This window comes from Lates calcarifer, linkage group LG13 (assembly GCF_001640805.2).
Source record: "Lates calcarifer isolate ASB-BC8 linkage group LG13, TLL_Latcal_v3, whole genome shotgun sequence".
Taxonomy (NCBI): domain Eukaryota; kingdom Metazoa; phylum Chordata; class Actinopteri; family Centropomidae; genus Lates; species Lates calcarifer.
The window spans coordinates 7,121,923-7,143,677 of record NC_066845.1 but is presented as its reverse complement, the minus strand read 5'-3'; the positions used below and the strand labels follow the sequence as shown (position 1 = coordinate 7,143,677).

The 21,755-nt window shown below is 39.8% G+C and overlaps 2 protein-coding genes across 2 annotated transcripts in view; both read right to left on the bottom strand.

Annotated features, from left to right (window-relative positions):
• Positions 1 to 6,657, bottom strand: part of pde4d (phosphodiesterase 4D, cAMP-specific) — a 164,232-nt gene extending 157,575 nt beyond the window's left edge. The window contains 1 exon segment of the mRNA XM_018668561.2: positions 6,510 to 6,657. The gene's annotated coding sequence lies outside the window, so the exon portion shown is untranslated.
• A 9,007-nt stretch (positions 6,658 to 15,664) lies between these two features.
• On the bottom strand, positions 15,665 to 21,489 carry elovl7a (ELOVL fatty acid elongase 7a). Its single transcript, XM_018668563.1, has 8 exons — positions 21,352 to 21,489; positions 19,225 to 19,314; positions 18,930 to 19,120; positions 18,320 to 18,400; positions 18,102 to 18,158; positions 17,896 to 18,001; positions 17,463 to 17,599; positions 15,665 to 17,329 (listed from the first exon to the last, which is right to left on the bottom strand). Exons 2-8 carry the CDS (start codon positions 19,286 to 19,288, stop codon positions 17,081 to 17,083), a joined length of 885 nt encoding a protein of 294 aa, XP_018524079.1. The 5' UTR covers positions 19,289 to 19,314; positions 21,352 to 21,489; the 3' UTR covers positions 15,665 to 17,080.
• Between the last annotated feature and the right edge of the window lie 266 nt (positions 21,490 to 21,755).

Here is a 21,755-nt window from a genome sequence, read left to right as displayed (position 1 = left end):
AAACAAATGAAACCAGGAATAAGGGCAAATCGCCAAACACAATGTGCCCATTTACTCCACACAAGGATCCATGTTGACATAATTACTTTTCATTTCAGGGGAACATTTTGTGTATCTATGTGAAGTCCCATCTCATATCTGTGAATGGATAAATAACAAATAAATGGGATTATGAGGAGGATAAGAATGTGATGATCCATGCAGATATGTGTAAGTTGATGATGAACTATTATTGGGACTGTATTATTGCACTGTAACAAGATTACAGTGTGATTCTCATCTCATCTTCACTCGAAAGGAAGGACTGTGCAAAACATTGTGATGGTAAATTTACTATACTATTTTATTCAATCAATCTCATGGGAGTGATTTATTATACCAGTACACAATACAAACAAAGATGACATTCAGTATCTAAAGGCTTTAACCACATCACTCTCACACTTTACACAGCAGAGATTAGGGAGTGACAATGATAAATGTTTCCTCAAAAACACATCAGATACAGAGCTGGACATATGTGGAATCTATTATTATGTGTCAGGCACTCACCACCATGTAGTCATTCTCCAATAAAGCACCTTCAAACACTGTAGTAAATATACTATCAAGTGAGATGAGTGAGCTTTATCAGCAGCTGGTTGAAACACTTCACTAATACAGCTGATAACTGTTAACCTATGTTATAACTCAGATTACCATTAATACATACAGTACATGTATAAGCTTACATTTGGCAGTCAAGCAGGAGCATAAACCAAAAAGCTCAGTGAGATTAGATGTTATGATGGTGTGAAAACTAAGGCAAGCTGTCACACTAACCTATTGCTTTTAAGCAAAAAGCATTTGTCTAATAATCAGAGAAATGAGGGGTAAGTGAAGAAAATGTGAATGCAATATTGTGTGATACAAGCCATGCTGTGCTTCCAATGACACCAGAACAACAGTAAAATAATTATGTGAATGGACAGGAATCAATTTACAATATTATCTTCACTGCAGTGAGTCAACAGGAACAGCCGAGGGAGAAATATGCTCCAAAATCAAATTAACACTCATAATACTCTATGTTTTCTGTTGTCGTCTTTGTTTACCAAGAAGCCACAACAGGGACTTTTTTTTTTTACATTACCTTGTGATGGACAATCTCAGTACTCAGTCATGAGTAATTATATTCTAAATGTAAATAGCATCAAAGTATCACACAACAAAAAGTCAAATAAGCTCAGCCAATACTAAAATCATTGAAAATGAAAGCACTATACATAGATATATGCAGCTTAAATGCAGAAACCTGCTGCCACTAGATGCAAAGACATCACACAAGGACACAATTATTTACTGGGCAGAGCAAAAATGTGGACTCACTGTGCACCTTGTTGAGTTGAAATCCAAATTACTTGTTTTTTTCTTAACCTTAGTCCCAGCCCCATCCTGTAATGTTCTATGGTGGCTAACCATGCCCTAAGCCCAAGTTCTAGTATACTCCAACAGAAATGCTTGTCTGAACAGCACCTAAGATGACCTCCACCTACACCTTTGAAATGTCAGAATTGTGAAGGCTGTGTTTTAAGACTTCTTTCCAAAACAGAAAACCTGATACACACATGCAGCTCCTGGCCGGGTATGTGGTGGTGAGAAAGTAAGCAGGGGTTGAACTTCTCTCTCAAGCTTTCTTTTATAATTCTTTACTCAATTATCTTTGTCACTTTTCTTGTGAACAACCAAGCACAACACTGAAATTGAAAAAGGGCGACACAATCTGAAATTTATCTCCATATTTAAACAATTATTTCAAAAACAGCAGGTTTTTCGCTCGTAATGGCTGAAATCACTTTTGCCTATTGACATGGGCAGATAACATGTTATATGAGCTAGTTCTTTTCAAGCATACCCCACCCTTATTTCAAGAGACACAGAATTCAAGGCAGTAACAGTGGAAAGCCCAGTGAGAACACAATTTTTCTTCCAAAAACTGTCCTCTGACATGATTGGACTGATGTGATGTTTGGCAAAGTAACAGAGTGGGCAGAACACAGTTAGTTTTGGATATGTGTTTAAGAGGGTAGGGCGCTTAACACGAGTGTAGCAGGACAAGCAAAGTCTGCCTGATCTAATGGTAGCGAGCTGGCTTCACTCCATCTACAGTGTCCTTATCAGGGCCATAACCTGATAAATAATATAGGACACCTAACCAAATGCCCTTGTTTTAAATAAAGGCCTAGCCAACTGGCAAGTCATCCTTACTGACAATAAAGCATACATTCACTCAATGCAAATATCAAAGGGTAAGCTAAAATGAGTCTTTTTTGGCGCTGTCACAGGAAACTTAAGTCAAATAATCCATGTGCCACCCCTGATGTTTATTTGTCCCTTCCTTGCACAAACACTAGCTGTCAAAGGCACTTAACTCCAATTACTATGCGGTGTGTGCTCACTCCAAGCAATGTAATCAGTTCTAAGTGAGAGACAAGTTGATATGTTACAGTGCAACTCTATCCAGTTGTTTGACTCGCTGTTGGAGACACTGTGGTGGGACTGGAGCAGTCATTACATGCTGAATGCACTTATTTTACTGTTCTGCTAAACAACTCCCAAACTGTTATACTGTCCTGTTCTGATAGTCACAGGGAGCACTGTGGATGGCCAAACTGTCTGTGTGTGTGTGTGTGTGTGTGTGTGTGTGACTGTGAGACCATAAGTTAAGAAAAAAAAAAAAAGGAGTTGGGTTTCAAGGAAAATATTGCCCCAATCTGCAGAAGCACAAAGCATCTCTGGTCTTTTGTCTACATCTTCTGTTTTTAAGTTCAACATTGTTGTGTGAGCTGTGAGCCTGTCTAAACATAGAAAATGCCAACAGTTGTTTATGGAAAATTTTCTACAGCGGAGGAAAACAAAGTATTTTATATTTGTTAAACAAAGCACCCGGATGTGTCGTGCGAGAGATGACCAAAAGATGACCAATGCATACCATCATTCTCTCGAGACATTATTAAGCCCCCCCACCCATCTCCTCCACAATTCAGACCAGGGCAGATCCCAACTCACTAGCTGAGCGTCTATAAAAGCAGCATAAGCTTTTACTCTTTATTTAAAAAAAGCTAACAAACACAATGACAGGACTTCCAGTGTAACAAGGGGAAAGGGAAGTACAAGTGAATTCCAGGCCCCAGCTGTTTCTCTCTCCTTCTTCTCCTGTCTCACGTCCCTTGGAGGTCATTCTTCCTGCCTAACGTAACAAAGTCATCACACACACAGATGCTGCTGCAGAGGCAGAGATCCTCTCAAGTATCGTCATCAGTTTCGTCAGTCCCTGCTTATGTTGGTGAACATGACATCAATTAAAAGCTAAATCTGCCCCACTGCTGATCATAACAGCATGGCTTAATAGTAAGACGTTGTGTTGTGGTTCCCCTTATACCATCCAGCTGTGCTGAAGGTCAGTGTTTATAGGGCTGTACTGCAGCGAGAGAGGGACACAGAGGGAGACAAATCTGTCTTCTTGAATCTTTTCCTCTATGCTGTTTTGGACATGTCTGTGTAACTCATTATGTGACATGGAATTGGCTTAAGGCTAAGATACTGCCTTTTAAGGGTTTGCAAAGGAAACAGACTCCATTAAAGGATCAAAAGTCACACTTGCCCTCACATTTAATATCAAACAGCACATCCATCACTGGGTTCATGACAATATTGTCAAACATCTGGAGCAGGGAACATCTTTTACCTAAGCAACAAACCATTCCTGATTCCAAAAACCTGTTTCCTGTCACTTGAAAGTTAAAAACACATCTAAAACTAATTGGTGAAAAATACCTTTTGAGGATCTCTTTGAAAGGATAAGATGAGAGAACAAGACTTGACTTTTACAACCAATCAACCAGCCCAGTAAATGTTACTGAGGTTGGATAGACCAGCAAATCCCCAGAATGACCTCTAAAAGCCCTGAGTACACAGAGACTTTCCTGCTCATTGTTATGGGAACAGAGTTTCCAATAAAAAGATACTTAAATGCCTTTGGCATTGCTTGCTTAAGTGTGTTTGTGTGTTTGTGTGTATGTATGCATATTGCAGAGCCTCTGCACAAGAGCTTCAGAGGACTTTAGCATACTCTCCCTTGCCAGAAAAACTGAGGAAAATAAACACTGCCTTTATTACAGTAATGAATATGCTTTGGGAAGCAAATTATATAATTTTCCATTAACTCCCACTCATAAAATGCCAAGAATGGCTGAGGGAAACCTGTGACATTTGACTTTGTTGGCACCAAACACTGCAGTCTTCTGCTATTGCTTGACCCTTGACCCTGACTTCTGGATACTCATAACAGCATCATTCACTCACACACATTACTCACTATCACTCATAGCTACTCCTGCTAACCCAGCCATCTGAATACAACAAAGTCTGATAAACATTTGAGTTGACGTTGTCACTTTAAGTATAGGTCTTACACATCTCTGAAACCAAAGGAGGATTTGTGCACGTACAGTACACACATACAGCTGCAGAGATCCCTCTTCAGAGAACTGATACTAAGACATCAGCAGCAGTGCAGATGCTTTTTGTCCCCGTACAGCACACACACAGAGTACATTGAGCCAAGATCGTTACTCTGCACTCCCATTCACTCACACTGGCAAGCAGCAAAACTCATTCAGAAAAGAGACCTAGTGCAAAATAACAACAAGAGCACAAGCACAGGTTTCTTTTTAAGTTTTAAAGCAGTCACTGTTGAGTCAGCACCACCATCCCTTATTCAGCCTGCTCTAACTTGGTCTGTCCTCTGCAGAGTAGATGCTTCATCACAGGACTAGGAACTGTGGAAGAGAGCACAAGCACCCCTGTCTCACAAGTCAAAGTCTGAGCTTGTGATTATAGCCTCTATCTCAGCACTCAGGTGATGCACAGGTGAAACAATGAGCTTAGTGTGCCGCTCTCATCTCACAGATTCATCCATGTGGAGGTGGAGTGCAGTGCTGGCTGGCAGTTTGACAGTTTGTATTTGCATAGTAGAGGTCAGGTACAACACAAGGCTCCCTGTGTTCTACACTACAATAAAGGAGCTCGGAGAGAAGTAGGCTGACAGACAGGTAGATATTAGAAATTGCAGGCTATTTCCCCTACATTGGAGCAACAAAGGACAGAAGAAAGCAGCTGGGTTGGATTCTTTTTTGGTGATGTCATATGCACAACTTTGAACTTTTTACCATTAGTTAGTTGCCTTCAAACTTAGTAAAGCCAAAAAAAAAAAAATGGAAATGTAGATTGAAGAAGCTGCTTTTTGTGAAACAAACCTCATAACAATGTCATTTGAGTCATGGTCTCCACCTATGAGGGGGGCCAGCATATGAAACATAAACAGGTCCATATGTTTGCTAGCCAAACAGCTGGCTCAAAATTAAATCCTCCTGGGTCTAATTTGTGTGTAATGATATGATGTAACTTTTTAAACCTGCTCTTCCTGTATTCATAAAAGTGAGAACACATCATAACAAGACAAAGCTCTTTTCCTAGTATAACCTGCAACATTTCGTTCACTTCATGCTGTAAAAAGCTGCTTTGACTAGTAATTGTTAAGTACATGTATGGAAATCAGAGGAGTTGTTCTTTGGCTGACCAGGAAGAGGTGATAACCGTCTTAAAGGGAAATGAGGAGAGCTGCCGAACATTATGCTGCCACGTGTGGGAGTTTAACAAGGAAAACTCTTACACATGCAAACCCTTTTCACGCGGTCACATTCACACATACAGTACATCCTGACAAAAATACACACACTGACAAAGACATCCTGCACCTTCTGTCTACCTCTGTTGTCATTCTCTGTTTATATCTGTTTCCCTTTCACTCACTTTCCTCCCCTTGTTGAGGCTGTTGCTGTTATAATATGGAATTAAAAAAAAAGGTGTAAGGATATATTCTCTATCTCTATTTATGCTGGAGTCAAAAAGTGCTCCGACTCTAATACAAAAAATGACTGTGTCATTTCTTGTTCCCTCTGAATTTATGTGTGACTGCAGCATAATTTGGAGCAGGCCTATTTATAGCAGACTACCACCACTGCCACCACCACCCTGCAGCCTGAAAGTCACACCAGGAGATTTTGGGAGGGGAGTCCTTGAGCTCCTCTGTCAATGCAAAGCATTGCAGTGACAAGTTTGCTGATGAGGTTGGTCACTGTGAAGTCGCACTGCACCTTTCCCTCCCCTAAAGCACAAGGCTGCTGTCTATGCATCCTTCAAAGACACAGGAAGTACATACACTCAGTAATCCAGTGTATGTATACATCTAAGTGTATGCATGCTCATGCATGTGCACATAAACACAAACTCTCATGCGCATACTGTATATACAAAATTGCACATGCATGCACACAACTTCTAATTTCTGATTAAAACTGTGGAGAGAAGTTGTCTATGTGTTGACACACTGTATCTGATTCTGAGCTACTGTACTACTGGAACTCAATGTAGAGTAACAGAGAGAAAATAGTAATATAAAAACTTACTTTATATCCTTTTGAGAAAGTTCCAGAAAGAGATTATTTATCCACTCCTGGCCACAGTACAGTATGTTCTGTCTGCTCTGTGAGTCCCAATCAGAGAAACCAAAACAAACAAAAGTATCTGGTGTGCATCTCTAACACAGCAAGTCCCACTCCGTTGCTTACTGATGCTCTCTGGAATAAGGAGGGAACTCTGCTCACAGCTCCCAGGCTCACAGCCAATCATGTCAGAGTGGTTCCTGCCTCTTGGCCAATCGCATGCCTCTCATGCTCCGGCCTACCACCCCCCTCCCTCTCCTGCTGAAAGTTCCCATAATTGTGGGCAAACTGTACAGAAGAGGAGAAGAAAGGAGAGGGATTTATTAAAGGGAGTGCAAGGGAGAAGAGTGTGACGGAGTAGGAAGAACTGTTGTCGTAGTTACAGTATGAGGGCAGTTGTGGAAATATTTCCATTAGGAAAGAGTAATGTATAAGCAAACAGAGAAGGAAGATGAAAGTCTGGAAATTGTTGTGCAGTTTCTCTCTCTTTCTCTCTCTCTCTCTACTCATTACTTCATCACCCACTTGTGCTGGCAGTGGTGTTGATATGTTCAGGCTGACCCTGCTTTACTACAGCCTGATGAGTATTATTAAAGATATAGTTCAACATTTTGGGGAAGTATGGAAGTAGTATAAAGTCATAACCTTTCTTGCCAAGATATAGATGAGAAGACTGATATCACTCTCATATCTCTTCATTAAATATGAAGCTACGGCCAGGAGTCCACATTACATAAGAGACAGTCGGGGATTCCTTTTGGAAATGCCAAAAAAGCAGAGATGAACGGAACATTTTTTTCCTTGTCCAGCTTTTTAGGATCTGTTCACGAGAAAATAAATCTAAAATAAGGACTGTGACATATCGAGAAATAAAGACTGCGTCTGAGTCTGTTTTACAAAGTAGCGTACTGACACATACACTTGCAATTCCCAGGGATGATGTGACTCTCTTGCTTCAGCGACTACGGGGAATACAGCATACCCTGAGAGAGACATGAATTGCAAATGTTCTTTGTATGTGACAAACAACACACTGACAAGGCAGATATGGCTTGTGTTGCGGAGCCAACGAATATCTGACTGTCATATTTATTTAGGCTCCGTAACTATCAGTGACACACACTGACGCACACATGCACACATACTCAGACACCTTTCTTTTTGCCCTGGAGGGACTACGACTGTGGTGTTTGGTCAAGAGAGATTATCACCTCAGTCAAGAGGTGAATGTAGTCAGGCAGGACTTTGAGCTGCTGCCTGGTTATCTACAACATTTGGATAAGAATCTGAGATAAAAAACAATCATGCGCAAAGCTTTGTGTGCATGTTTTATTTCGACGATGATGATGCCATGATGATGCAGAATCAGTGCAATGTGTAAAGAGTGGCATAGCCAGGGTGCAGTAGTACTCAGATACACGATAACATGGCACTCGACCAATTTTACACAAGAGCATCAGTTTACTTTTCGTGAGGACAACTACTCAGTCTGAGAAACAGTTGTACTACTGAGAATTGGTTCATTCTTGACCTTGGACTATGAAAATTAAATGTATAAAATCTTGAAGGAATAGTTTGTGTAATATACTTATCTACCTTTTCTGACAGGAAAGATTGATACCACTGGCCAACCCTGTCTCTTTATTACATTACATCCAGATACTGCTGAACTGTTTTCCTAATTACACTGGAGTTTTCTGAATTAGCAAAGCACTACATTTCCATATATGTCCATTCAATATAAAGCTATGCCAGTCAGCTGCAATCTTCAAAGCAATCTTCTCATCAAACTCTCTGCCAGAAAGCAAATAAGCGAAGTGATGTGGTTGAAAGCTCTTGAAAACAACACTGTGGGTAGCGATACATGGACCCTGTGTAAAAACCTTTGTACAGTTGTATAATAACTTGTTATCCTTAAAACGACCCTGGTGATGTCATAGTGAGCAAACTGGAGACATAAGGACTGACAGACATGGGCTTTCACCTGGTATTATGCATTGTTGCAATGTAGGAAAAACTTGACCCACACAAGGGAATAAAAGTTGTATTATCACAGCATCTGCTGCATTGCTGTTTACAATTGCTTTTTTGTTTTGTTTAGTCTTGTTAGTTTTTTTTTGATTCTCTCTCACACAAGTCTCTAACAAGTCTGGAACATCCTTTAAAATAGATAGGACTGATGGTCAATGTAACTTCAATTCACTCTGTGCACATGTGGATCTCCTCATGTAGTAAAGACTTATATGGTTATAGTACAATCACATTGCAGCACCATAAACAGCTTGATGGGTGACATCAGAATGCAAAGCAGCACCTATATGTAACAACACTATGTATGGCAAACATCAGGAATAATCAAATCAAATCAAGTGCGTACCTTATGAGAGGCCCTTCTGGACAACTGTTGCCAATTCCGCCTCCCATCCTTTCTTACAAGTCTGGAACAAGTTCAGCTTGGGGCTCTCATCCAGACAAATGGCAGAAAACACCACATTACTCACATATGTGTGATGCTGATTCTTGTGACTGTACGTTTTCCAACACTCTGTCCATGTTCAGACTGTTAAACTAAAAATTATGGCAAACAGCAACTACAATAACAAGGATGAACAAAGCTCAGAGAGTCCATAAAACCACTCAGAGAGATGAGATAATGGGAAATGGCATCCAGCAAATGTAACTGTGCTGTTGATACTTTTGAGAATTTCTGAGAACACATTTTGAGGTAATGTTCCCATTTCAGTGAGGAGACTAACACATATAAATACACGCTGAAGGTAATGTACCTCTTCCCTCATCCAAATATTGACTGGGAGCATGAACAGCTGTAACAGCAAGCCCTTTTTCACACAGTGGATAATAGTGATTATATCAGAATCAGACTTCCTTTTCAGCATTTCACATCCATCTCTGGTACAAGACAGAAGTAGCAGTTGTTTTTTGTTTTTCTGTTTTTTAAATATTGCAGGAATCATCTTTCTAAGCTTATTTTGAGTCACAGATTTATTTATTTATTATTCAAGGCTGAGTGTTGGCTCAAGGTAAAACAGACAATGATTGGTCAGCAGTTAAAGGAATAGTTCAACATTTAGGGAATTTGGTGAAATTTGCTTCCTTGCTGAGAATTAGATGAGAAGAGTGACACCACCCACAAATTTGGCCTTTATGAGGCTGAAGCTAGGAGACAGTTAGTTTAGCTTAGCATAAATGTGGAAGCAGCAAACCTGGCTCTGTCCAAATGTCCAACTTTTTAAAAAAGCACCACCTACTAACGCTTCCACAGGTTACTAATAAATCTTGTTTTTTAGTTTTACCAGATGTTACCATCAACTTCCTGGAGGTTGGGAGGTTGCCAGGCAACAAAGAAATAGTCCTGCACATAACCTCATGAAAAGTAGCAACTTGTCATTTTTATTAATCAATTTTTATAATACAAGAATTACTGGTTCTGTGGGCAGAACCAGTCTTGCTGTTTTCCCCTGGTTTCAGTCTTTACACTAAGCTAAGCTAAGCTAAGCTAACCATCTTTTGGCTTTGGATATAAATTCTCTCATATAATGCTAGGCGAAAAATTTAATAAGCGCATTTCTTAAAATGTCAAACTATTCCTCAAAGGTGTAACTTAACTATAAACCTAAATGGTAAATTAAATTTTATGACAGAAAGACAAGCAAGCACAAAGCAAGACAGGCAGACAGGGATACAAGCAGCAGAGCAGGCAGCCCCCCAGGGAACAGCCAGGCAAACAGGCAGGCAGACTGGGATTCAGAAAAGCAAGCAAGCAGAGTGTTACTGTACGAGGCTGTCTGGCCCCAAGGCTTGTCAAACTCACAGGAGTGGAAGGGTTATGCTAATACTATGCAAAGGGTGTACGCTTTGTTCCTCTTTTGTACTGTTGCATCAAAACATCATACCCTGAGTAAACAGCAGGAAAATGAATACAAATTTACATCTGTCATTTGTCAGAGCCAAGGGAAATAGTTTAGCCTTTAATCTGTAAACCCGAAGGATATAAGGCTGAAAATTCCTTGAACACATGAAAAATCTGAAAGCAGGCTACATAAATAGCCTTCCTCTGCTGCCTGTCCTTAAGCAGATATGACAGCTTACAGCTACGGAGGCAGCAGCTGACATACACACAGTAGACCAGACTCACTCTACTGAGGCCTTACTGGAAGACAAGGCGGTGATCAATAAGTCGGCTTTGGGACAAATGATATACTGCTGCGAGATAGATAAGTACCTGGAAAACATCCCTCGGTCCAAAACGTACCGTATTTGTTCCACTGCTGTGCATCCCTGAGCTGCTGCAAAAGCTGTTGACAACCATCACAGAGAGGGAGAGAGATGCTCGTCGTGGTGTGGGGACTCAGTGTCCTGTAAAGTTTCCCTGAAGGGACAAACATACAGTTGAAATCATGCATCTAGAAATGTAAAGGTGCAGGTGCACAGAAAATCCACATTGCATGCAGAGTTGAATGCAAATCAAATGCCATCAGTCATTAGAATGTTTTAAAATTCTCAAATGTGAGGATTTGATGTTTTTATCTGCCATGTCATTTAGATTTAGACTGCTGGCTAGACAAAACAAGACATTTTAGGACATTGCCTTGGGCTCTGAGAGATCATAATGGGGCTATTTCACTATTTCCTGACCAAAAAGATCATGTGCTCCAGGCTTCAGTCCTAAACATTGCCAAAGAGTATTCTCTTTCACATGATCCTGACACTGATCTGATCTGCTTCAAGGCCAGCAAAAGTTATAATATCTACTGTAAGGCAGGAGCCTCAACTAAATCCAGTCCTATCTGACTGTGAAGAGACGACACATCACAGCAGACAGTTTGTCCATGGTGACTGACATTAAACAGAGAAACATGGTGATAAGGTGCAGATTCAGAAAAACATCTTCCTGTAGAGTGTCAGCTCTGCCAGCTGTACCAGTAACAAAATATAAAGAGCGAGTTCCACTTTTAATGAGCGTATAAAACTCTAATCAGATCAATTTCACACACAGACATCTTCAATTTGATGGCATTACGAATGAAAGTAGACTCTGTTAGGGTGGCACAATGAGAGGAGCACACTGGCACAAAATCACTTTTCTGTTACCCTGATGGTGATGTCTCTTATTTAAATTTTAATGAGCCAAATCATACTCATTCTTACTTTTTTACTCTGAAGAGATCTTAAAAGGAAGGGAAAAACAGACAGGCGAAGGGACTGAGGAAGATTTGGTTATTATTAGGCGATCAAATACCCACAATTATCTAGACTACCAATAATTATTCTCAGAGAGCCATCTGCTCTCTGCTGACAGCTTCTCACATACGCACACATACATCCTTGTATACCTATCTTTGTGGGGTCCCATCATTGATAGTAGGCATTTTATCCTGTCCTTAAACTGAACCTAATTCTGTCCATGAAGTTGCCAGAGCCCACAAGTGGGCTCCCCTACTATATACCATGAATATAGTAAAAGTAGCGCCCCACCCCCCACCCCTTGTGCTTTTGGTCTCTTTCCCCCTCCAGCAGCCACTGCTATTTCCCATTACAGTCAGTACTCTTCTTTGTTCATTGTTATCCTTCACTGGAAAATTTCCAAGGTGCTGTCACCCCCTTTACAAGGTAGAAAATCAGGACAAACTCAGATGTATTCTTTCCAAACTGTGGTCACAAGTCACGACTAGTGCTGCTGTTGCACGTGATGTGCCACTGCCTGGAAGCGTCGTGATCTGGTGAATTATAATGTCCACAAAGCTTCTCTCTTATCTGCAATCAGCTCCTCCTGTGTGCCAATGACTCTGCCCTTTTTAAAAGCCTCACGAGTCTTCTTGACAGTCACTGCTGGAGTGGACCACATTTTGTGATGTAGACTACAATATGTCACTGTCAGTGTGCCAATTGTGGCATCCTGTAGGGAGAATCACCAATAAAACTTCTCTCTATCTGTCACACTGGCACAACATCACATCTGGCACAACAACTTCTATATTAACAATACATCACATCACTAGTTGCATGCACAAGGTTACAAAGTGATGAACCCAGAGATCACCTGGCTTTGCAGTTAAGTCATAGGTCCGTTTTAGCGTTATTCAGCTCATTTTTGAGCTAACCTACAACTGCACTGTTTTAATTCACTCTCACAGTTAATTAATGCTAATGTTGCAACATAACTGCGGAGTGTGAAAATACTTAGACCGCTTAACTTTCCAGTATAAACTTTAACGGTGAAAACAGGTATTACATTTACCGCTGGTTTCTGCTGCCCCCTAGTGACCAAAATATCAGTTATTGTTGTGTTATGTTGCTATCGCTACATAGCCAAAGTTGGCATTCATAGCTGTTTGCTTACCAAGAGCTTTAGCCATAACTGCGTTTACAAGACAAGAGGTTAGAATACGGCCTGAGCAGCGCTACTTACTGGTCTTCTCATGTTGAAGTTAACATTGGTGTTGCTTTCCGTCGCTGGAGACAGCTCTTGATAAATAAAGGAATGAAGTTTGATGCTGAATTCGCAACGCTTCCTCTGTACTCGGAGGTAAACAGCTGTCAATACTAATGCTAGCAACGTCAATTAAATTCTCGCTCTATCCTGATTGGTGCTTAGACGTGCGTGACATCACATTTTTTCCAATTAAGTTTAATCCACTTCAGACCAGTGATAAAAGCAAAAACTAAAACACAGTTACATACAATAGTTTTGGTTATTTCATATGAAATAATAACAAATAATATGGTTGTTTCATATGAAATAACCAAAACCCCTTTTTCTCAAACGTTTTTTTTTTTTGTTTGTTTGTTTGTTTTTTTATCGATCATGACACTTTCACAAATGTGTTATGGGTGACTAATGTGGATGAAATGCTGTAAATCAAATTAAACTGCACTTAAACACCACATTCAATGGTCCATTTAAAAATTTAATTGGTTAGATTGCAGAAAAAAATGTCACTGCACAAATACAATTAGAGCCTGTTGAATTTATTTATGGAATCAGTCTGACAGACACAGCAAATATTGTTGGAATAAATTGTTGATTTACACTCTTAGACCTAACTGAGACTGAAGTTGCAACATTTCTGTGTAATCAATTACAGTTGGAGGTTCGGGCACAGTTTGTCCACAGTTAATGATCCAGATGTTTTTGGATATATCAGAAGTAATTTTGTTTTTCACAAACACAAGATGGGGATGGCAGATGTTGACAATTAGTCTGATAATCATTTTGCAGCTTCTGCTGTTCTTCATTAAGCAATTTGAGTAAAATGTTCTGTGCATTGTCATACATGAAACCACTGAAATAATGGAATCCAACTTAAATATGTCTAACTTCAAAAAATTCATTTAAAAACCATGATGTTTTGTGTGACAGCGACAATTCCTGTTCACTTCCTAACCTAACTTGTGTCACACATATTTGCAATGATGGGCTGTCTCACACATTCTGCCTTATAGTGACCTAGTTATCCCAGCCTCTCCCACACTAAATCCACAGAAGGACCTGCGAGGGTGGCTTGGAGACAGACAGGGGTTGTTGGAACTCATCATGGTGGAGAGCGATCATCCATGCCCTCCCAGGGGTTTGGCTGTCCTGCTGCCTGCTCTCATCTCTCCATTCAACCGGTTAGTTTCAGCATTCATGTATCACAGTCATTTTATATGTAAAGCGAAACAGACTTTAAATGATTTCTGTAATTCGCAGTTGTATCTTGGACTGACGTCATCCTCCTTTTACGTATGAAAGCTCTCACATTTGCCACCACACAGCTGAGTATCATTCAATAAAAAAAGCTCAGGGGTTGTTGTTTGGTGGCGGTATCATTATGGACCACTTAAGTGCAGAAGGACGTGCTGATATCAAATAGACAGGTCAGTGTGCTCTCCTGCTTCCTGGGTGTGATTGTGCTTATGTGTGAGTGGGGTGAAGAGGGGGAAGCATGGGTTGACAGAAGATTAGACAGAGAGAGACCTGAGTGTTAAATAACATGAATCATCTTGTATCTGAAATCTAAAATATATATTTGAGAATTATATGGAGGATTTTCAATCCCGGACCTCGAGTCCTGCACTTTATCACGTTGCTCTTAAGCCATTCCTGTGTAGCTGTGGCTTCATGCTTGGGTTTCAACTTGCAGGATTCTGATATTAATTTGTTTAACTTAAAATAAATGCATAAGCTTCTCTGCTGGTTGTGAAAATGCATTTGATATGATGAACATCCTCTCAAAATTCCTTAATGTAAACTGAATAATGTATGGTTGGTAGGATAAAAATCTATACCTCTGTTCTGGAAACACATTTTATAGAGAATCAAGCTTTTCTCCCAGCCACAGCAAAATGCAATTCACAGTTCATTAACCTGCAGATACAAAGAGCCACATGGAGGGAAGTCAATGTTCTGAAATTAAAATGGCGCGATGCTCTGTAATACATTCAACCAGACGACTTATAGGAGGGGTGCCATGCTTTTTTATGAATGCAAAATTCATTTTCTCTTGTTATGTGTAGTGATCCATCTCACTACACCATACTGAGAACTGTGATCAGCAAACCTTCTTTAGTGTCGGTTTAACAGCACCTCCCACTGGTGAAACAAGTCCATTACAGAGCATCAATTTAAACAGGTATTTCACAAAGGGAAAAAAAGGAAATATTAGAATTCCAACCTACTTGGGTAGTCCTGTTGCCTTACAGTTTTTCCTTAAATTTTGCCAAGATGATTGCAAAGATGCAGCATTTGGATCATCTATGTAGATGGGTTTTTTAAGTAGATTTTCAACTTCTCAGAAAGCCTGTCATGGTGTGGAAATATTGTCTTCCTATTTAAGAGTGTAGACCAGGTGAAGCCACTGCAAGAGTCAAAACTGAACAAGTAACATAATAATCCATTAAAATAAACTGTCCACATTTCAACAAGTGTTGCTTACCCATCCAGTTGATTTACCAAGAACTGTCAGCTGAAACTGTACTATAAACTTATAACCCAGATCTAGAAAATTATGAGGCTCTTCTATACATCACTTTAAGAGAGGTACTCAACTTTCACAAATTAGAAAATAATTTCTTAAAATTATATATTAAAAAAAAAAAAAAAAAAGCAGAGGGACAAATTTGAAAGTACAATGATCATTTATTTTTATATAAATACATATAAAATACAATATAAACATTTGTCACATATTTCTTGCAGTATTAACTATGGTATTATAAAGGGATCTGACAAGGAACTGAAAAAAAAAAAAAAAAAAAAGTTCACCCACATCTTTAGGCATTATATCTGTAAATCTTAAATGTTAAGATGGGCTTGCACCTGAATAAAAAAGGTGGAACTCTTTCCAAACCAAGGTCGATCCTGTGTCCTCAGTCACCAAAGGAGCAGTGTTACATTCACTTTTCAGTTCAAGATCATCGTAACTACATTTTAAAAAAACTACTCCATAGACCTCAGTCCAAAGGCACTGCCTGACACCAGCCATTTGAAGACACTGTTAGCCTTCAAAATGTGAAGCAAAAATACTCAAAAGCAGGCAAGCAAGGCTGCTAATGTTTTCTGACTGGCTGGCTAAGTAGTGAATCCATGTAATTGTGCATAGTGAGGTCCAGTAATACCGCGTTATTTTGCAATATGCCTTGGTAAGGAAGCAATCGAAGTTGTAGCTAAAGCTCTTCTCCGGATCCTACAAGAACCACAGTGGTCCATTAGCCTTCCTCTCTGGTATCTGTCACACAATTGCCATCGCTTCACAGGAGAATAAACTGACAGTGTTCAAAGACAGCTCTTTTCACTGAGTGATTACCATCAGCAGCAGCTGTGACTCGAGCCAGAGAAGAGGCAATGCATAGGTGATCAAACCTAAAACACCCTGTTCTGCATGCATGTAACCTTTTAACAACAACGGGACATGTGTAGCCTAATCATTTTTAAAATGTTGACTCAAAATGGGTCAGATCATTTTAGGCCTAGTGAAATTAACAACCCTTAACTTTTCAGTGCACAACTTTAAAAAAAAAAAAAAACTTCAACTGGATTTCCTAAAAGTCTTCTGAGTCACATAAGCTTTAAAAAAAAAAAAAAAAAAAAAAAAAAAAAAGATCTCAGATTAGGAGCTTTTTGAGGAGGCCCAGTATGACTGTACAGCTGAGGGTCCTGCAGTCTTACCATAGGTGAAGCCCTATATTGGTGTGACTAGTGAAGTCGATTTCTTCAAACTTGAGGAAGAAACAAAAAATAAACAAAAGATCCTGTAGCGGAAATGGAGGGATATTTGGAGACTCCATAGCAGAACTTGGGCTCTACCTTCAGTGTAAACAAATAAAATAAACCCTTCAGCTTAGGTCTTAAATATTGCTTTGGTCATAATTTAAAGATTGTCTTTTGCAGTTGCAAATAGAAAAGCAATTTAAAAAAAAAAAAAGAAAGAAAGAAAGAAAAAAAAAAAGTCCAAACAAATTGGGGTTGAATCTCAGACTACCACAGTGGTTTGCTTACGTAAATGAGGTCAACCCCAAAACCCCCGAGTCGTGCGTCACTCATCTTTTTCGTGACTGGCATTTCCATTCATAACTCCGTTGGTGTGGTGTGCCCATGTCTGAGCCTGCAAAACTTTAGGCAGCCTCTTGCCCTTGGTATAGGCGTGGTACCAGAAGTTGAGGAAGAGGAACAGGAAAATCACGCCATACAGGCCGATGATGTAGATGAAGATGGGGAACTGGTAGGGGCAGTCCTTCATGAAGAAATACTGGGAGATGTGGGTGGTCACCATAACAAACTGGATCTGGGGAGCAACCAAAGAAAAGACAGGTTGACTTCTACTGACAAGATTCATACACATAAAATACACTTTGAATGCCTAAAGAGAGAGAAAAAAAAAAAAAAAAAGCAGCTGTGCATCAAACCACTCAACATACCAGCTGAATGGTAGTGAGGTATTTCTTCCACCACAGGTATTTCTGGTAGTTGGGGCCCATGGCTGTCAGCCCGTAGTACGAGTACATGATAACATGGACGACACAATTCAGCAGAGCATGGAATGTTCCCTGACCACCTGAAAGAGAGTTAAGAATGAGATAAAGAAAATGTCAAATCTTGCAACATCACAGAAAATTTTATCCATCAGTCATCCAGGTCAAGGTAGTCTTAAGTGCAGGCAAGTGGAGTGGAGTCGCAGGCAACTGAACTTATTTTAGGTTCCTTGAAGACATTTCACCTCTCATCTGAAAGGCTTCTTCACTTCTTAGAATGTTTGGATGAGAGGCGAAGTGTTTAAGGAGAGGTCCAACTGCCTTTGACTTGAGCAGTTCAAGCACAGAAAATCTTATTTTAGAAAGCGGAGAGTTCTACCTGGAGCAAAACGAACGCCAAACCACCAGGTGAAGGGCATGATGGAGTGATGGTAGACATGAAGAAATGTCACCTGACTATTCTTCTTCCTCAAGACAAAGAAAACCTGGGGAGTAGTACAAAAGCACAGTTAAAACTGTAGTCTATAAACACACAGCATAAGGAAACGTATTCATTTTAGTATCTGCCAAATATTTGTCACTTACTGTGTCCAACATCTCAATAAACTTTGAGAAGTAGTAAAGCCAGCATGTTGCTGCCATCTAGAGGAGACAAACAACATTTTAGTAGTGGTTCCAAAACATACACACAAAAAAAAAAAAAAAAGAAAAAAGAAAAAAGAAACACATCCTAATGTTACGGTGTGTGTTTAGTGCTCGATTCAGATTAAATTCAATGCAGCAGAACTTGTAAAAAGGGATACCCTCATGGCCTGTGGTGAGTCAGAGTAGTCAACCAGGTCACAGTGAAAAGAGTATCCAGTGCCCCATCCCGACATCACAAACTACAAAACAAAACGGGGAAAATTGCAGTCAACATTATTTCAATGTGTGGCAGTTTATCACAGTCTTGAGTCTTACACACTGCAAGTCTAATCCATACAGTGCAGTATTTCACAATTAAATGATTCACCAATTACACTAAATTAAATAGACAAATTTATCAAGTTTGTCACTCCATATTATTACATTGAAACACCAGTGAAATGAGTAGTGTTGACAAGACAGACATGGAACAAAGTCTTGAAGCTCTTAGGCAACACTTGCAGAGTACAGCAGAAAGAGGAACTTACACCTGCAGATCTGGTTTAAACTCTGATTAATAATCTGTCTTGAACTAAGTATTTCGCAAGACTACTAATTGGCATGAGTCATGGCTCTGTTCTTAACAATGAGCTGAACAATTAAAAAAAAAAAAAAAAAAAAAAAAAGGCAGTTGCCATGTTAACTCTTACATTCTAAAAATTATCACAACGATCTGCATTTCACATCAGCTCTGCACTAAAGGATGCAAAAGGTAACACGATGACTCACCTCGTAGATCATGTAGAGTGAGAGAACGACCACACTGAAGTTGTAGACGATAAGGACTCCTTTGAGGTCAAATGCCTTGCGGTTCTCCATTATCCGAGGCCCCAGCGACGTGACAAAGTAAATGTATGCTGCAATGATGATCGTCTGGGGGAGAGGGGACGACATGAGGAACCAGTTCTCTGTCCGCGAGTCTGCAACAAGCGCATCAACAGGTTTGTGAGATTAACAGTGTTCACAGACAGAGAAAAGCAAATGCAGTGTGGTGCGTCAAAGCAGAAACAAAACTAAGACTCACCTGCGTTTTGGATGAACTCATCATAAATGAGTGCAGCTGAGGACTTTAGATTATCAAATTCCATTTTCAGACAAGATCCTTGCGGTTACCCTACAAAAAAGGAGAAAAGGGAAAAGTTAGGAAGTCAGTTTGGAATCACAGGTTCACTGCCATTTGGTTAAGAAACCCCACACAGAATGAGAAGTATTTTTTACCAAAATGATCATAAATAATGAAAAGCTGCTAAACACAAGGAAGGGAGAACATTGGATTTAACTGTTAAGGTTGTCACATTGAGGAACTACTGAGGGCACTAATGGTTACTGGTTCCTCAACTTTCTTTATGAATGCCAAACAGGAAGTAAGTACCAGACAACTGATAAGAAATGAACCATGTTCAACTCCGTATAGTCACAGGCAGAATATGAACATTTGTAGTTATGCTTCAAACAACACACTAGAATGGCTCAAAGACAGGGCTGTGTGACAGGGGAAAAAAAGGTCCACTCAGCCATTCTTTGCTGCCCCTCTAAACATCTGAGGGCAGACAAAGCCAAGAGTGTGCAGGGAGTACAATAAGCAGCTGTCTGTGTTATCTGAGAAACAACAGCGAGTAGAACTCATTCAAGAAACATGTACGCATGGCCAACGTAAAAATTTGCTGTGCACTTACAAAACATTTAAAAAGACAAAAACCATGTCACCTTGAGCCATAATATAAATATGCGGGGGGGGGGTATAATGTGGCTTTCTCAAATTGGAAATACTTTTCATAGGTTTAAAGTTTAAAAGTAAAAAACACAAAAAAGTAATGCATGCAAAAATAGCCATTAAAACAACTCCACTGGATGCAGTGGTTTACAAATAGTCCATACTATGTAATTCTGTCCATTTTTAAGCATTGACTTTGATGGTTCCAGCTGCACCAGTGTAAAATTCAATCAAAAGTCAAAAGTCAATATTGGTTTCAGGGAGGTGAAAGTTCACACCGACTGGTTTGACTGGTTTATGAAACATGCCTGTAGCATGGGAAATATGCCAAAGGGAACTTCTATCGAACACGTCACTTTGACAAACAAAATCTTGGCACTTATATCTAATTGTTAAATTATTTTAGTACTGACAAGAAAACATGTCCCATTTGTGTGAAGCTGTGAGTAAATGCAAATTAATAGATAAAAATAAAAAGAGACAAAAAAAAAAAAAAAAAGGACATCACCCCATGTCTGCTGGGAATACATAGGACATAACCCTACATGACAGGTTTTTAAAGGTGTGTCTACCTGAATGCAACAGGAACTTGAACAAGGCAAGGTGTTGAGACACCGGATGAACTGTGAAAAAGGCACTGACTGTCTGGAGTCTCTTAACTAATGAGGACAAGTCTTGACACGCCAATTAACGTTATAATCAGGGACCTTGATGTAGATGCTGCTGCTCCCATGGCACACCCCCTGTTTTAAAGTCTGTAATGTCAACTCCCACAGTTTACAAAGAGATCAAATCCACGCTGGAGTGAAATGTGGTCCTACAGGCTATCTCAATCTGGTCACATTCAAAGTTAACATACTAGCTGAGGCAGGCCAACTGAGGTGCTGCAGACAAACCAGGTAATAAAAAAAATAAAAATAAAATAAAATACACGGAACTCAACTCTTCATAAAAACAGGCGACATTTTCTGAACCCAAACAAGTTAAACTTTAAAAGACAATACAACTTAAATTGTGCTTGATTAACAGACCCCATTTCCTCATGTTGGCACACAAAATTCAAGTTAATTCCACCAGGGTTAGAGGGTTATTAACGTCTGAGGACAAAGTTAAAGACCGGCTACATGTGAGAAATAATCTTTTGGCATAATGTCCAGTTAGAGCACCATTTAAAGCTTCAAACTGAGGTAGAAATGATTAATTGTGGGTATCGTCGAATGAGTTGTCACACCAGTATCACTGTAAACCTCAGTAAGGCACTGAGTTGATGAGGAACAGGTGATGCAACTGCTGAAAAACAAGTCCTGCAGCTACCATCCATCTCGCGGCGACAGGAAATGTTTCACTAAACACAGGCACGTTTTCTTTTTTGCGTCGACGTCTGTGTTTTAATCCTTGACTAGAATTCGTTAGACAAAACGAAGTAAAATTACTAACCTTTAACGCTGTTACTGCTGCTGCAGATACACAAAAGCAAATCCTTTTGATTCGTCAAATTGCCTGTATCCAACCTCCCGGCTCACCTGCCTCTCCTCACAGGTGTGTCTTCCCCTATATTCAAGCTCTGAACAGATAGCACCCTGCTCAATTTTATGGTACAAGGCGGGGGCGGGTGCTGTCACGCCCCTCCCTCGCTGATTGGCTAACTTCTAAGCCAACGACAGACGTAGATTCCTGAATGATGTCTCATCGAGAACTATCTCACGATTTTGTAACAATACAGTATATCCTCCTCAGACGTAATCAATAATTAGTTTCAGTACAAAAAAAGATTTTAAAAAAATGTTTGAATTGCTTTACCATTAGTGTTGTTTTTTTCCATAACCTCCCTGAAAGCACTA